This window comes from Phaenicophaeus curvirostris, chromosome 12, assembly GCF_032191515.1.
Source record: "Phaenicophaeus curvirostris isolate KB17595 chromosome 12, BPBGC_Pcur_1.0, whole genome shotgun sequence".
In the NCBI taxonomy this organism is placed as follows: domain Eukaryota; kingdom Metazoa; phylum Chordata; class Aves; order Cuculiformes; family Cuculidae; genus Phaenicophaeus; species Phaenicophaeus curvirostris.
This window is the reverse complement of record NC_091403.1, coordinates 1,362,204-1,379,843: the sequence shown is the minus strand read 5'-3', so window position 1 is coordinate 1,379,843 and position 17,640 is coordinate 1,362,204. Positions and strand designations below refer to the sequence as shown.

Here is a 17,640-nt window from a genome sequence, read left to right as displayed (position 1 = left end):
AGGCTGCCTGTAACAAAAACTGTCTCAAAACTTCAGAAATCATTCCACAAATATGCAATAGCAGAAAGGCTCTACTGGTCATCCATTCTCAACATGTATAATGAATATATTTTAATGTTTTTACCTGGGAGTGGTGGAGTTTGTTTTTCAGTTCTTTCAACAGCCACCTCTTCCACTGTTTTAGAAATATCATCTGCATTCTTTACAGGTGTAGAGACAGCTCCTGGTTTAGTTGTTCTCTCATCTTCTCTACTTCGAAGACTATATTAGAAAAAGAGATTGCACTCTGCATATAGAATTGTTTCTATAACTTTGCACTACTACTACTAAAGAACAAATCATTTCACTCAAAGTTCAGGATTGGTGCATAAGGAACTACAATTACTGTTTAATAAGGTTTCATTCTTAACAACACCACGTGAATAACACATTTTACTATTTCTAAACCTGAGTACTTTCTCCCTAATTATATCTTAATAAAGGATTTCTCTAGATGTTGCTGTTCAGAAAGAGACCACTCTCTCTTTCAAGCACAGAACCCGTACACATGTGCTGCATACTGAAAGCTGTACAGGAAACTGAGAAGCAAAAGGAAGAATAGCAGTTACAGTGGTCTTTAACCATTAATAATCAGCTACAAAAACAAAAGTAGCTCAATATACCAAACACACAGTCTTCATTCCAGAACACGCACATACTCAGAAAACATCACTAATTGCTCAAAGTATCTATTCAATTCCTGAGAGCTGTCAAATAAAGATATAAAAAGTATTTGAGAGCAGACAGACACAAACAAATCACAACTTTTTATATAAAATCAGACTTAATTGCCAAGGAGAGGAAAAAAAGGTACTTCTTCAAAGATAAGTTTGCAGTAGATTCAAGTCCATTTCCTCTTAAAGGAGAGGTCTGCATTGGGAAGGAAAAATAAAGGTTTTTCACTACCAACAGCTAGATGGTGCTACTAGACAATAAACAGCATCACTTTCCATAGAGTACAAGCGTATCCAAAGAAATCCATTATACAGAGTAAAGACTGTTAATTTTAATCAAAACGAGTACTTCAAGAGTTGGAGTATGACTTAGGAAAACAGATGCCAGCAAATCTACTCATTCAAGAAGTGCAAGAAAACGAAGAAATAGCAAACATCTAAATACAAGCAAGAAGTAGTCTTCTAAAGCATTATGACATTTGAAACATCAGAAACAAAGCTTTGCTATCCAGCCAAAACATACTAAGACTTTTCAGTACTTTCTTCTGCCAGTTTTAAGACTGTGCCTGAAGGCAGCCAGAACAACCCAGAACACAAAAATACTGCAATCATCACACCAATCTGGGAAGACACAGAGACTCCTGTGTTGTAGGCAACCATTGCGTTGTAAGTCATTAGTAAAAATAAGTACAGCTGCCTAATTTTTTTATTTTTAAAAACCCTATTTGTGCTTTTTTTTTGTTCAGATAAATCCCTTTTTAAGGTTTCCAGATTGGATTAATACCATTACATCTAGCAAAATCTAAAGGAAGCATTTATTTTTTTGCTTTGTTCCCAAACTTTACTGATAAAAAAATGTATTCCCTTTTCAGATTTCCCGCATGTTTTCATTTGTACATGAAATTAAGTGCATAAGCTAAAAGGTTTATGTATTTTCTTCCAGCACTAGACTGGAATATGACTGGACTCCTCATCCCTTAAAAATAGTTCCTGGCTCATTAAAAACAGAGGCATATACTTAGCTGTTTAAATGCACATCAAGTGTCTTGTAAACAAAAGACAGACTTAAGCAACAATTAATTCCCCTCCCCCTCCAAAGATTTCTGGATAACAAGCACTAGTTAATGAGGTATCACAGCAAATTCCCCCATGAGTCCTCTCTACCTGTTTCCAAACACCTCCCAACACTTAACAGAAGCATTATCCCAGATTAATAGTATTTCTGGTTTGCTTTAAAAATAAAGTCCAAAAGACCCACAGTTACTAAACAAGGACAACGCTCATTTTACATTTCCTCTCTGCATAATCCAGAACATTGATTTTATGCTGCTTTTATACCTGCATACATCAAAAAAAGCATCGATATGAAAGAAAACAGCTCTCAAGTGCAGTAACTAAAATAAAGGCGCTAAGAGCACAGCACCAAGTAGAGTCAGGTAAATATCTAGAGCAATCTGCTTCCCCACTGGGCTACTGCCGTGCACGGGGGCAAGACGACCCTGCCAACCAAATGCCTGCGAAATCTCAGTTCTAGTCTATGTAAGACAACAAACAAAATAGGAAAAAGCTGATAGGAACACAGCTATGACACAACAAAAAAGGAAAAATCTGAACAGCAGGAGAGTAGAATTTTTCTGGATTTTGCTTGCTGTCCAGAAAGCACTAAATATTTCACATTGCAAGATAACACAGGAAGCAACTCGACGCCGTCTCTGGTTCCAGGTGATGGAAACTTGCTATAAGCTGACAGCTGCCCTTCCCAAGAGACAGAAATGTTGTTCTCTGTGTGCACCGTGACACTATTGTTTAACATCTGTGCTGTGTCAGGGCCCCCTTTACCTCACTTCCTCCTCCCCCCGCCTCCTTTTTTAAAGTCTGCCTTTTGAAAGAACCTTCAGGCACAAAATGCAGAGTCAGCTATGCACCAGTGCCACCAACTGGGCCTGTTACTTTGGAACAAAAAAGGATCATCTGCAACAAACAGTCAGAATGCTTGTTTGCGCAGGAAAAAGTTTTGGAAAATCGGAATATGCAAGCTCTTTCCCAATATGTTCTTAGCATATCTCAAAACCATTTAGGATGAGAAGACAGTAAGTGCCATGAGACATTTCCCTAACTACATACAAAATATGGTTGATTTTTGTCCTATATCCAACTGACAGACTGACTATGGATAATTTGCAATCTCCACATGTAAGAAATCCATACACGTGTAATTAGTCCATTTTATTAGTAAGTTAAGAAGAACATGTTCTAGAATCTGAGTTTTAGAAAGACTGAGTTGAAGAGATATCTGTGAACTTCCTCTGGACTGAAGAAAACTACAAGTGCTCAAGTAGCAATTGTATGGAAATTGTACACCCTGGAAAACTGCCGGCACGCTGGTGTACACACCAGTACGGAATCCTGAAAGACTGAGAACACCACAGACCGTGCCAGATCCCAAAGCAATACAAAGCATAAAAAGACTAAGAGAACTCCCCTGGAATTTCTCTCTTCATTAACATGCAAACAACTGGCAGAACAGGGTCTAAAGACACAGTATCTTTAATACATTCTACAGGCCCTTCTTAAGCTTCGTTTGAGAACCTCCTGTACCTTTTCCTCTTCAGCTTGTTCATCTCAATGGTTTTATTCCCTCCAGACTTTTCATTGAATTTTACAAAACTAAGCAGTTGCAACTAATTTGATCTTGCAGCAGATTTGAACTTGCACAAATAACCACTACAAAGAGAAGTTGCTTTTAACCTTTTTTAATTTATGTGGCTGAGGGCCCAGATTTTCTGATCTTGAAAGGGACATGGCCAACAGGAAGTCAAACCATGCCAAAGCAGTTCTTGTTCATAAAAGTAGATATAGCGGATGCATTCAGAGTTGAGATAAGTTCGAAGTTCCTTCTCAGGAAGGATTTAATTCTTCTGACAGCATAGTCCATAGGGAGGAAGTGACCATCTACCTAAACCACTGTGATAGGACAGGAAAGTGCTAACACTGGGGTCAGTCAGTCACAGTTTCAGTTTTCATGGATTTTTTTTTTATCTCCCTCCACAAGCGCTTTTCACACTGCATTAGGAAATGCGTGTCAGGAAATAAAGGTTTTCAATCCGACAGAAACCTCACAACCTTCAAAATAAAATTTTTCTAGGCATCTCCTAATTTAAAAGTACGTCCAAGAAGGAAAATCTACAAAGTTCATTTCATTGACATTCAGAACTGTTCAGCAAGACATCCGTAAGCACTGATTTTCCTTATGCTTTAACTCAAAACTCCAGAAACAGTCTTCTTTCCTTCCTTCCTTAGGAGAGTGAGGAATAGAAAAACTCAAACTTTCAGGGCTTGTGGTCCCTCCAGACAACATACACTGAAGAGAAGCAAAAAAAATCTGTAATCCATAAACCTAAACATGATCTTACATGTAGGTAAGATCTGTCTTGCAGTTTAACCCTTAAAAGACTAAAACCCTCAAACATAAGTGCCATTTTGCCCTTGAGCGATGTCATTAATAACTAATCAGGCACATCAGTTTTATGTGACAGCCAGCTACAATTCGTTTTTTCAGCATTTTTGATAGCATCTAAAAATCCTCCAGTACAGGCTCCAACTTCAGAATTTGCAACAGATCAACTCCCCTGTTTGCTCCATCATCTATGAGCACTCAGAAGGTAAACTTTTCTCTTAATATTTAGTAGAATCTGAAATCCAACACTGAAATTCTATTTCAATAATTATAACTGTCCATTTCCAAAAAAACTGTGGCAATGCAAACCAGTACAGTACATTATTCAAGACTAAAGTTTAACATGGCAGAAGAAAAAAAATTCCAAAGCACAAAACAGACGACTTCTCTCTGAATTCATATAAATTACTTACTTCAGGATTATCATGCATATCCTACTACCAAACTCTAGTATTATACACTGCATTCCAAGAGCTAAGTCTGCTGTGCAATACAGCTTATTTCGTAGTAATTATATGTACTCAGAAACATTAGATAACTTTTAAAGAGAACTAATGAGGAAAATAGAAAGCTTATGCCTAAATAAAGCAAGATTTCACTAAGTTTATCCAGGCTGGACATTCAATAGGAACTACAGCTAATTGCTTTCTAAAACAAAAATGTAACTGCATATGTTTCAATAACATATATCACTATCCAACTTTCATTGCCATTCATACAACCATGCTCTAAGATTATGTTAAAGGTTCAGTTCCTCCTGAAGTCTAAGAGAACTTGGGTCAGTATCAGCTGCATCCCTTGAGGGAAAGAATGCCATATTACTACTACCACAGCTCTGCATCGCATCTGTCACACCGCATAAACCCAATCACACCTCGAACTTATACGTCACATTAAATAGTTGATTTAAAAATAATACAATGCCGCCATCACCTGCCGTTGCTGGGCTGCTGTGGAGAATGTCTGGAATGGTCTGAAGGCTCTGACCTCTGGTCAGGAGATCGTGAACGACTGCGGCGGGGCCTGTCATGTGATCGGTTGGAATGATCTGATGCCAGCGACTGAATTTCTGAAATGTCTGTTAAATAAAAGTTGTTTTTTCATGAAATGATTGTAATTAAAATGGTGGCATGACCTGTTCAAATGGAAATAAGCTTTTGCAGAGAATTTTTATGAAGATGTTAAATCTATGTTTATTATTCCAAAACAACTAGACTTACTATTCCTGAAAGAACTGTAAGAATAAGAACCGTATCTTTTTCTCTACTCTTTTTGAAGGTGTGGATTTCAAACACAGTCAAACAAGAAATTTACCCACATGACAATCGTAGCTCCTAACTCTTCTCCTCCCACCCTCTTATTCACTTGGTTACTTGTCATCTTCACAACACAGGGAATTCTTCTGACCCTTTGGAAACGAAGCTTATCTATACTCACCGTCTCTTTCTGAAGCATTGGCAGAATGAATACTGTCAGAAAGATCAGGAACATTCAGCAGTGTAGCTCGTTCATCTCGCTGAACGACCATCTTCAGCTTGCCTTTTGACCTTTCTATTAGAGTTTTCGCATCTGCTAAGGACATGTTTTCCGTCACTGTGCCATTTATCTGGAACAGAGTAAGAACACAGCAGATATAAACTTACTGAAAGAAACAGTCAATCTCCAGTAAAGATGGTGTTTCTGTCTGATATTTAGAGAGGTTTATCAAATTAGCACACTACAACTGAAGGCTATTGGGCTCATCCAAACTATAACACAGACTCCTTTTTCATCTTTCGAAGAGAAAGCCTCTACCATCAATACAAGACTTGAAAAATATTAAATTATAACTCTGCTATAACTGCTATAGCTCAGCAGAGTAAGGAAGGGTATGTTTTTCTGCACCAACAGATTTACAGCAGTACCTTGACACAAAACTGGTTAGTATAAACTAAAAATCCCTGGGTATATAGATTTCTACAAAAAATATAAAACAGCTTGAAGGTGTGCTTTAGTGTTGCTCAATAGCACAATTCCACAACATTATACTCTGCAACTAAGCATGCAGGGCCAAAGACTCATACAGTCCCAAATACTTTGCATTATGCATTTATTAAGGAGATCACCTTTCGAACAAACACCACCACCATGTACTATACCTTCAGTACAACATCTCCTTCCTGAATATTGCCATCTCTTGCTGCCAGGCTATCCTGGGATATTTCTTTCACAAATATGTGGCTTGCCAACCGTAGACCATACTCTTTATATAAAAGCAATAAAAGAAAAAAGGAAAACTGATGAAGCTACAAGTGAAAACAGAGGAAGGAGGTATCTGAAGATTTACAATATAGCTTTACACAGCATTTACATGGGAAACACAAAGAAGAGAGAACTTGGCACATGAAGAGCTGTAGTGGAATTACTCTATGGATTTACCATTAGATTCATCTCTTTTTCTAACTCTGCCTGTAATCATCGCTATTGTTCAATACTGGAATTTAGATGCTACCTACTATTTTCCCTCTTTTAAACAAGACAGGCATTAAAGACTCAACTAAAGCATATGGAAAGTTGGTAGCCACTGACTACCAGATATCAGGTGAACAGCTGGGATTTGTTTACATTATATGATACTTTACCCTTAATTAAGGCACATGCATTTGTGCCTTTATTCCAGAATATGAAAGAGACAGCCAGAAACACAATAGCAGTTTTTCAGCTTTCAGCAAGCTACATGAAAAATGGGCAAGCTGCTAACAACGCTGTTCATACAGTCCATGCAGCCCCTGACAGACCTGACTGAGGCAGCTGACCTTTAAAAGCCAGCAAAAGTCTTAGCCAAGAGAATTACATGCAAGTTACCTTCATTTTTCCTTGATTTCACCAGTGTTACTTTGGTAGGTTTTGCAGGCTGACTGGAAGTAACCGACCTTCTATCCGATCTCGGTGATAAGCTTCTCTCTCTGCTAGCACTTCGATCTCTTACCCAGCTTTTCTCATGCCTTCTGTTGGCACTTGGACCACCGCGGCTGCTTCTTGGATCACGTATCTCTTCATCATAGCTATCATCCTCATTTTCAGAAACCGGTTCAGGTTCTGGTCGAGCCACTGGAATCTGAATTTTCTTCATCCTTCGGATAGTCTACAACCAAAGACCAGCTATCAGCCTCTGGCTACGCAATGCCAATCATGTCACTGGATGTCAGAAGCTAAGCTAATCCCCAAATTCAAAAGGAAACATTGATGTATTTTTGAGTGCTGTGAATATTTGCATCCTCATTACAAAATTCTAGCTAATTAATAAAGGAGACTCATCAACACAGATTACTAGAAACCTGTTTTTGAAAGGAGAAGTATGTTCATTTTTACAGTTGTTTAGGTCCTTTTTTGTTTCTGCAGAAGTGGCAAAAAGATAAGAATAACAGCCACTGCAGCATAACGTGATATCCTGCCTTCACAGAACTGCACATTTGAATGCTCTCTCTTTGCTTAAACCCACAAACCAGTTACTGGCACTGCTAAAAACATCTTTTGCTAACATGCAATCTACTGTATACTCAGTGTGTTATTGACAGTAATTCTCCTCAACTTTGAAGCCTCCCAGTCTTCCAAAGCTGTGTTTATGCAAGCCACAGAGGAAGGGAGCATTCCCGCTGAAAGTTCAGAGTTGGTTTGCATTAACATAGACAGCTGTTTCCAGAATAAGACTCAACCCTGTCTAGAGGTTTCATTGCTGTGTTGCAGAACCAGACCAAGTAACTCCATCAAGTTTTCATTAATAGCTTTTCTCTGCATACATCCGCACACCATATACTTAAGATGCTGAAAGTCCCATACAGCTCACCACACATTGGTTTGTGTAAACTTTAAAGAATTTCTGTATCTACGAACACAGAACACAACAATTCTTTCCAACTGTATTAAAGCACTAAAATTCTCTCAGAACAGCTTTTCTACAAGCCCTAGAATTGCATTATACTGAATTAAGAAATTGTTAAACCTTGTGGGTGTGTTATATTTTTGTAACAAGTTTTAAACTTGTACAGAAAACCAGATAACTATCCTCTAGTGATGACTTGTTCTGTTTTGCAAAGTTCAAACCCCAACCACTTTGACTAAGCCTAAAAAATTATAGGAATTAAGTTAATTATACTTTATTTTGGCAAACTGTTTATTGAGCATAAAAAAGAACTATGTTAGTGCCTCACCAGTGGGTAAAGTCCTTTAGTATACACCAGGCTTTGAAAAAACTGGATATGCACTTAAAGCAAAGAAATATTAAAGAAAGTTGAGAATTGAGCTTTTGGCAAACTGAAAAGAACTTTACCTCAAAGGAAAGGAGTCCAAAGTTTCCAATGCCACACTACCCAAACAGCACTATTCACATTTTAAAAAAATTTTAGGAGACCCCCAGGATAAACGAGTCATGATGATCACATAAACCCAAAGCACCACACCAGCATTAGTCAAGTACCTTGCATCACACATATATTTCATAGCAGATGTTATGACATTTCACTTTTGCTCTATAACTATGGAATTTAAGTAAGCTTACATCTTCAAGACATTTACTTACAATTTTGGCATTCTTCCCACTTTTCCTCAGCTGCTGAACAGCAAATGCATGCTCAACATTATCCATAGAAACTCCATTAACCATTGCAACACGGTCATTTTCTCTAAATGAAAAACATCACAAGGCACAACATAAATACTTTATGCCAAGGGGAAAATACGGGGGAATGCGTGTCTCTGAACAAACTACCAGTATTATAAACCTACTGTACAAACAGCTGCAGAGAGATATCTTGAGAATGAGACTATTAAGAGGTTAAGCTACCACTGGCAAAGATGAATGACCTCCAACTCAGAATCCAGGTACAGTCTGGCACTTACTGTAGCAGTCCTTCCGCTGGGCCTCCTTTCAGCACATCAGAAATAACTATTGATGTCTCACCACTCTGGAAGTGAGGATTATCTCTTCCTCCAGATATTGCAATACCAAATCCAAATCCAGGGGCCTATAATGTAACAAGATAAATATTTCTTCTTTCTAACAGTTACATGGTCACAATTCTCATTACTGTGTCAAACAAAAAGGTTTTATGAGATGAACACAACTTTTTGGAAGAAAGGATTCATGAACTATGCAATACTAGGTAATCCAAGAACAGGACAAAGATGAAAAAAATAAGAAATCACTTTAGGAAGGCAAAGAGTTTCAGACTAACTACCCAATCTCTCCCTGGAGCAAAATACCAGAGATCCCTATTGCATCCTTATGGCCCGGGCTTCAGGTGGTCATCAGTGAAACCTCAATCTTCAGTAATCACAACATAACCATGTCACTGGGGTGAGGGACTGATTCAAACCCATATCACTTCCTGCAACACTTGCTTTGAGGTTTCACATTATGTTATTTACCCAGCCTGACCTCACTCAGCTCAGGAACTGACAAGATCACAGCACACAGTAGTTTGACTGCAGGCTCGGTTCTTCAGAATAATACCAAGTTCACTTGTACCATTAAATACATCAAAATCTTGTCAGCACTTGCAAATCATCTGCATCTTAACGAAAGCAATTTGCTTCAATCTTTTCCCTCTGGGGTGACCTGCCACTACAGCAAGGTCAATCCCTCTGAAAAGTTATTCCTGTTAGATATTTCAAGATACAACAATGATGCTTACATTTCTGCCTGGAAGCAACGAGGGTCGGAAATAAACTTTCTAAATATAACCAATTTGCAAACTATTTAGCTCTTCCATCATCGCCCAGAAAACTCTGTCAGAAGGATGTTACCGTTTAAATGATCTGCGTTGCTCGAGAATTTATTTGGAATTTTTTGACTATACAGAATACAGTCAAGGATGGAAAAGATCAGGTTTCAGTCAATTCCCCCTCTTCATTTCACCCAGGATACACTCAGTGCTGGCAGACTTATCCCCTTCTTTTTCAGACTTTTCAACAAACATGACCCAGCTTTAGCAATGAGTTTCATAACCTTACAGTGACAGCAGAAGCAACTGGCAGCCTGCATCTGGCTGCAAGACATATGATGTTCAGCTTTTTGGACAGTAATTACTGCTCAAAAAACCTGTTTCCTATATCCCCCCAGAAGAGAGGTCATAAAAAGATGGTCCAGATATAGCCTGTAAGCACTGAACAGGACCATACAGTATTACACCAAAGACTTGGAGATTCAGAAATGGATTTCATTTAACAAATACTATTGCCAGATACAAAGAAAATAAGTTGGTCTAACAATGGGGGGTGGGGGGGTGGGGGTGTGTGTGCAGCAGACTAGGACTAGGGAGGCATACACCTTACTGTTTTTACATTCCTTTTAATTCATTTCAAAATACATTCCAGCCAAATCAACCAGAAGTCATGGCTGGGATTAAAGAATTATTAAGTGAAACCCTGTGCCATGCAGGAGAACAGACTAAAGGATTTTAAGTACTTATGACCAGAGCTAAGGTTTTATTCCCATTTTATCTTTTAAATAGCCAACAAAGAATACATAAAAGCCTATGAAAACAGGTGACAAAAACCTCTTTCAAAACTGCAGTATCCCCCTTTCTGATGCCACTGCTTCATCCTTCAGTTTTCCATCACTCTAAAAAATAAACTTCATTTGCACTATATTTGGGTGGGGAAGGAAAGGAATAAGAGCGTAACAAAGACTTATGTTAAACTTCATTTAGATGTTCTCTATGTTACCTTACACCATAAACAAAAATTTTCTTCTAGTTTTCCACCAATAAAAAGAAATACAATCATCAGGTTAAGGCAAACAGAATGCAGAAACTCACTGCGAACCTTATCTTGCTGCTAGAATAGATTTGCAAATCAAATCAATATTAAGACTAATAGTTTCACCCTTCTTTTTAAGAAGTCCTGAAACAATGTGGTGTCATATACAGAAGTCAAAAGAACAAGTCAGATAAAGGCTTTCTCATAATAACATCAAAATCTTGAGACATATTTCAAGCTAGAAATCTGAAATCAAACCCCAAATCCGTTTGATAGATTTAAGAGCTCAAATATGAAAAACCTTTCAGCAAACCTCAGACAACTACTTATTTTTCTGCTGCCCATCATCATCTTAAGAGACAAACTATAAACTGAACTTCCCTCAGAAAACTGAGCCTGGTTCCTAGACACATCTAGGAATAGCAAGATGTTGGTCACTACAGACTATACAAGATATAAATATGCATCCCAACTAAAACTGCATTGAAAAACCCCTGCCACAAATTCACCTGTCAGATGACACAGTGAAAACAAAGAAAAAGAACAACCCTGTACTATTTTGCTCTCCCACAGCACAGCAGCACGGGAGAAGCAGAAAGGTACATACACACCTGGTTCCTGTTCTTTGGGGGAAGGAGACATCTAGCACAGACAGGCAGAACTTGAGTTCCAAGTATGAAGGAACTCACATAATATATGCAGTGCATGGCTCTCCTTGAAGTCCTTTACAGTGAAGTATATAAAACCAGAAGATGCCTCAATAAAAGATAAACTGTAGCTACCTAATAAACTTTAACTGAACTTGAGACTCCATCTCTTAACAGCTAAGCGGCAGTCCAGGATATTGGGAGGATATTAAAGGAAGAGCAAAACGTCTGGGTTAGAAGTTCAAGTCTCTCCTCCCCAAAAGAGGCTTCTATTAAGTCTTGACAGCAGTGGCAGAATTCACCAGCTACTGTGTTAAATCACAGCACAGGTGGACTGCTTATATGCTCTGTTACAGATTCTCTGAGCTACCTGACTGATCAGTCAGCAGACTGATCAAAAATAAATCTGATGTTTGAACCATATCAAAGTGCCTGAACTGAGTATGTATACTGCAACTACTGGGATTAAGTATGCTCTGTCCCTAATTTGTAACGACATCTCTGTAAAGTGAAGCTCATGCAAAGAGAGCCTTCCAAAGATCTGAGCAAAGCTGCATTCTTCAGCAAGGACTCCCTATGATAGTGCTCCCTCTCTTTTGCAAGAGTTTATAGATCTTGCCATCTCCTTTTTAAAGGCTATTACAGGATCAAAACATGTTCAAAAACCAAATTGTGTATCTTTTCAAGGTATGGAACAACACTTCTGAACTGCCAACAGCCAGTTTATAAATCAGTAACTGTCCCCTAAACATTTTTTAAGTGTTTAATACCTCAGACACCAACACATTAAAAAAGCCAATCAGTAGGCTATACAGACAGAACGTCTTATTCAGTATCTGTTAATGTAGTTTCTTTGGTTCCTTTTCCTTCAGAAAGAAGCTGCGTACAAATGCATCTTACCTAGAATTTGATGATTACTACCAAAACCGCTTTTAGTTTTTACAGTTTTGGCCACTCTTATGGATCCCAAGAAGATTTAAAGGAATCCTACTCTGCCATACACGGGAGCAATGGAGTTACAGCAGAGAACCGCATAGGATTAAAACAAAGTACAACTGTCAGTGCTGGAATTACCAACAGGACAAAAATGAGTAATAAAACAGGAACTAATGTAGTCAAGAATATTCTATGTACCTTTGGTAGCATATGCGTGTGCGAGCGAACAAGTTACTTGCATTTCCTTCCTATTTTTAAGGCTGCTCATCATAATAGATGTTACTGGTCCTTACTCACTACCTAGTTTTGATCACATACCATTAATACAAAACAATTAAAATGGAGAAAGAAACCATGGTTACATCATTTCTTTGGGGCACTTGGCAGGACAACAGATCTGCTTGCCATTAAGCAGGTACTAAGGAGAGACAAGAGTTGATCCAGACTCCAGAATTCTGTCTCTTCCAGGGGGACTTACTAAGCTTTTAGACAAAGTTATTCTGGATCAGATTCTTCCAATAACTTGTCCAATCTTATCTGTGAAGGCAAATACTGACAGAACATACAGAAGAGATCGGTGAATCCCAAGAGCTTTGCAGGCACACCAATAAAATGGAAAGCCAGCAATGTGAAGCGTGACTTGCTCTGCTACATAGAAATTCAGCACATTGAATGTCATTAATTCCATCATTCACAGCCAGCTTTTACCACCCTCAGCTAAGCCAAAAATCAGAGGGAATTTTTAGTGTGCCTCACTAGAGAAAGCAAGTTCAGCTCTTCAACTGAGGTTTTAAAACATTTAAGTACAGTTACAGCACAAGCATTAATGAACACTTAGCTTTCTAACCACTTTCAGCTACATACAGAAGTAATCTAAAGCTTTTGTTTCTGCCATGGTTACTAGTAGGCAGGCTTATCTCTGAAACCCAACAAATAGAGCTACTATCAAATGGAGCTTGTACCACACTTCTAAATTTAAACAAAGGAATATGACAGTTTCCTTTTCTTTTACTTCCTGACATCTGGTTTTTTCCTATTGTTCTCAAAAGCTACCAGCATCCTGCACCAGGCACACACAACCAATTGTATGAACTTACTCTGTGAAGAGTCACTGTGTGTTGTTCCCATATAGCCGTTTCTTCCATTGTTGTGCTCTAAGGAGGAAAAAAAACCCGAAGATTAGACTTCACCACAGATAGCTGTACTAAACAACTATAAAATGCTACAAATAGAATCTTACACTCAAAAGTAACATCAATATTCACACTGAATAGTTACAGAAAAGTAGGGCTGGCTCGTTTGTTACACATTTCCTGTCTTTGTCACATCTGAACTCCCCATGCTCCTAGGGAAAGGGGGCAGGGGGAAAAAAACCCACAAAATACATTTCTAAGTATTCTGTATTTCAGAAATTACAAGTTATAAAGGGAAGGACTACAAGAAGCACGTGTGATGTCAGCTTTCTTGGTTGCTCATCAAATGTCCAGTAAATAAAGCTGATCCAAGGCTCATTTTCAGTTTTCCACTGTGATCAGCTGTATTTACATTCCAACTTAGATACTTCATAGTTTTGTGACCATTCTCCTTTCGCCTGTAACTACATGCGGATTACCACCAATTCATGAGTGCCCGGCTATAGATTACAGTACCTGTGCTGCTCTATTATGTATACAGGTCACATTTAACAGCCTGCTCAGTTTAGCACAGGCTAATTCCATTGGTGAACAGTAGCACTGCAGAAACAAACCAGGTCCTCTAAGGGAACCAGATTAAACAGTAACATTATAACAATATTTACATACCTGCATTTCTGCTTAAAAGAGCAGACACTTGCACTGCTTAATGTGCCACAATAAGCAAACATTTGGAAAGAGGAAGATGGCAAGAGGAAGGAAAAAGTACCAGAGCCAAAGGCTCCAAAACAAGTAGAAAGGCAGCAGGAAATAGAATGAACAGCATGAAGTCTCCTGCTGTCCTGCTGTGACATTTTCTACTCATCCAGAGGAAGAGGTCAGTGTTTCACTCCATACTCTCCTCCCCTCTCATAAGCAAACAATCCGCCAACTAAAGAACAAAATCGGAACACAAACATCTGCAATATGGGAATGCTGGTTCGGTTTCTTTTTTTTAAAAATCTACTTTACTCTTAATTTGTTTTGGTTACAGTAACTCGGCCATTATAACACAAAGTAGTCTAACTTTCATACTCCAGTTCTGTATTTTAATAGAGGAGAGAAGCAGGAGCGTTTACTCTCACAATCAGTACCTCTGAAAACTATCCCATCTCATAACATCATAATTTATTTGCAACTAGGTTTGAAGAGTGAGTTCTTTCATGACTCTAAAAAGTTGTGGGTTTTCTTCCTCCATTTTGTGCTCCAGTTTCAATAGTCACGATTTGCTATGTTTGTGCTCGTTTCTCTTTCAGGGTTCAAAACGTTAGTGCAACTTGACTTGGATATATTTACTTTAAACAGCCACCCCCCGCCTCCCCTTCAGTACCAAGTGCTGCTCCTTTGCATTACAAATTGATTCAACTCTGCCCCACAATTAGATTATTTCCCTCCAGCTTTTTAGAAGTTCACCAAATATATATTACAAACAGCAATGACTTACATACACAAAGCCATCTTTGAAACAGAACAGAACATTTTGCTTGCTAAACTGTTAATGAATACTGATTCTCCTCCCTATTTCTGATGCTCCCATTCTGTCTTATTTTTGGCAAGAGATTTTCAGGCTAAACACCTCATCAACAAGTGAAGAATTATCTCTGTAAGTAAGCTTCTGGAAGAAGAATGCTACGTAGCTTCTGTTCAGAAAAAGGTGCAACAGCAATCCAGTCACGGACTGCAGAAGTTGCAATTTAAGTTTAATTGAAATACACTGCCTCCTTTTTTACCAGGAATTCTCAAAGAAGTTAACCTGACTAGCCCATTTATTGCACTTGTCCAGGCAATGTCAGGCAAGTGTAACACTCCCCCAGCAGTGGGAAGCCCTTTCGCACAGCACAGTTTGAGCTGCTTGGCTAACCAGCTACCAGATTTCAATGGCTCCGAGTTCCTGTGCCTCGTTGCTGGAGCTCAGCACACAGAGCACGGTGCAAACACACCAACTGCTTCTGGATATGGCAAAGACTGATAAACCCCGAGTTACCCAGCACTGCTCCCACTGCACTTGGGGTAACTGGCAATCCCAGAATCAGAGCAGGATAAGACAACAAAAACAGCGAAGCTGTGACTAAGAAAAAAGGAAAACCCATGCAACGTGCTTCTCAAAATTGTGATAAGCCTTACTACCCCACAAAAAGCCCTAAGACAAGCCTTGAAAACACCACCCCGTGAACCCACCAGCCCTTCTGTGAACTCACTTAGCACCCGGGAGCTGCTATTTGTAATGCCTTTTTACCTTTGTGCAGAAGCTCAGTCTTTCCACTTCCTTTGCTTCTTATTCTCCACTGTCTCACTCACATCATCTCCTCTGCTCATCTACGGCTATCACCTCCCGGAGATTTTACTAATACATTCATTTCAAATTCAGAAGACTTGGAAACATCAAATATCCATTAGTTAGATAACAAACTAAGTAATAAGTTATTTTCATTCTTTCTGCATGCCCAAACGGTCCAACCAAGAATACTGAGAACGGTTCAAAGGCAGCCTGAGGTGAGTTGTTGGCTTTGACATAAACTGCTTAGATGGGCTGGTCTGCACTCACTCACAGACGACAGGCATCTCATGAAGACTTGTGAAGGTACTCACCCTTCTAAGCACTGACAACTGAGGCAGAAGAATAAGCTTGTGCTACCATCAGCTGAGGTCCCTGTTGTCATGCTACTCTTAAACCATAGTCAGAAAATGCTTTATATTTCACATACTTGAATTTCAGAAATCCCATAAAGACTTAAATTCCACATCTCTAGAAACAAACACTGCTTCTAATTAAGGGGTGGGGGCAGACAGTGTAGATCTGCAGGAACGATGCCAGCTCTGCCGAATGCTGGCGCCCAGCTTGGTACCCCAAAGGGTGTTACCCATCACTGAGGGGAAATGAGGATGACTGGGCAGGAACTGAGAAATACAAACAGAACACAAAGATGCTCCAATCGAGGGCTAGAGTAACTTGTTGGAGACCATTCAGTATCTTTGAAATGCAAGTGGACGACTGTCCAAGAAATTTCAGTCACCTGATTTCTTAGTAAAATTCAACAATAATTTCCTGTAAATAAACAGTAAGCATTAAACATCTACGCTGTAGATCTCTACACGTTTCTCACTAAGGACAATAAGGTTATTACATTTCAGAGAATATCACATTCAGGTATCTACCTTAGAACAGACACGTTGACTGATTTTCCTCCAGCCAACAAGAGTAACCCTACCATGGGAAGCAATGACGTACTTCAAGTATCTTTACAAATCCAGTTTTGCGGTTCAGCATTGATAGCTGCGCTGCAGACAATACAATGAAGCAACCACTTCTGCCACCTCAGGGGGCACATTGTTTCTGTTCTCAGAAAAACAATAGAGAGAAAAGCTATCTGTGACAGATCCAAGTCCCTGCTCTAACCCTTCCAACCACAGCAAGCAAACTGCAAGAAACTGAATGACCTGATCACCAACTCAGCCATATAAAGAACATGATCTCTGCACAAAACTTGCAGCCCGATGATGTAGCTTCTGTATACACTTTACTGCCAATAAAATGTCGACACCTAAAAACATTCCTAATTGTCCCAATAAAATCATAACCTTGAGGAACAGTTTTCTTATTCAAGACATAAAAAAAAAAAAGAAAAGAAAGTAGATCTCTGGTAAGGGGCTGTATCAAAAGAGCGAAGCCAGTTTATATTTAGAGTCACTTCTTCAGAAGGACACACCTTATCTATCTTGCTGTATTTCTATTTGGCTTCTAAAATTAATTCTTAATTATTCTTGGGGAAGTCCACTTCAGCAGTAGGATGCTACTGAACTTTAAAGTTTTAAAGGGTAAATGCAGAATCAATACATTTTGACTGCACTTGTGGGAACTGGAATTAAAAGTGCTTATGGTAACAATCAGCATTTGCAACTGTTTCAAGAATTTCTGCAGGCTGGTTGGTTGGCTAGGGGCAAGAGATATTTATCATTTACTTAAAAAAAAAAATCAA

General features: G+C 38.9%; 1 protein-coding gene across 10 annotated transcripts in view; it reads right to left on the bottom strand.

Moving 5' to 3' along the window:
* Nucleotides 1–17,640, bottom strand: part of TJP1 (tight junction protein 1) — a 174,326-nt gene that overhangs the window by 23,207 nt on the left and 133,479 nt on the right. For all 10 annotated transcript variants that reach the window (XM_069866444.1, XM_069866438.1, XM_069866439.1 and 7 more), the window contains 8 exons: nucleotides 13,589–13,645; nucleotides 9,049–9,173; nucleotides 8,729–8,831; nucleotides 7,015–7,294; nucleotides 6,309–6,412; nucleotides 5,608–5,776; nucleotides 5,104–5,248; nucleotides 125–261 (listed from right to left, as the gene is read on the bottom strand). In XM_069866444.1, the coding sequence (XP_069722545.1) occupies nucleotides 125–261; nucleotides 5,104–5,248; nucleotides 5,608–5,776; nucleotides 6,309–6,412; nucleotides 7,015–7,294; nucleotides 8,729–8,831; nucleotides 9,049–9,173; nucleotides 13,589–13,645 (1,120 nt within the window). The remainder of the gene's footprint in view (nucleotides 1–124; nucleotides 262–5,103; nucleotides 5,249–5,607; nucleotides 5,777–6,308; nucleotides 6,413–7,014; nucleotides 7,295–8,728; nucleotides 8,832–9,048; nucleotides 9,174–13,588; nucleotides 13,646–17,640) is intronic.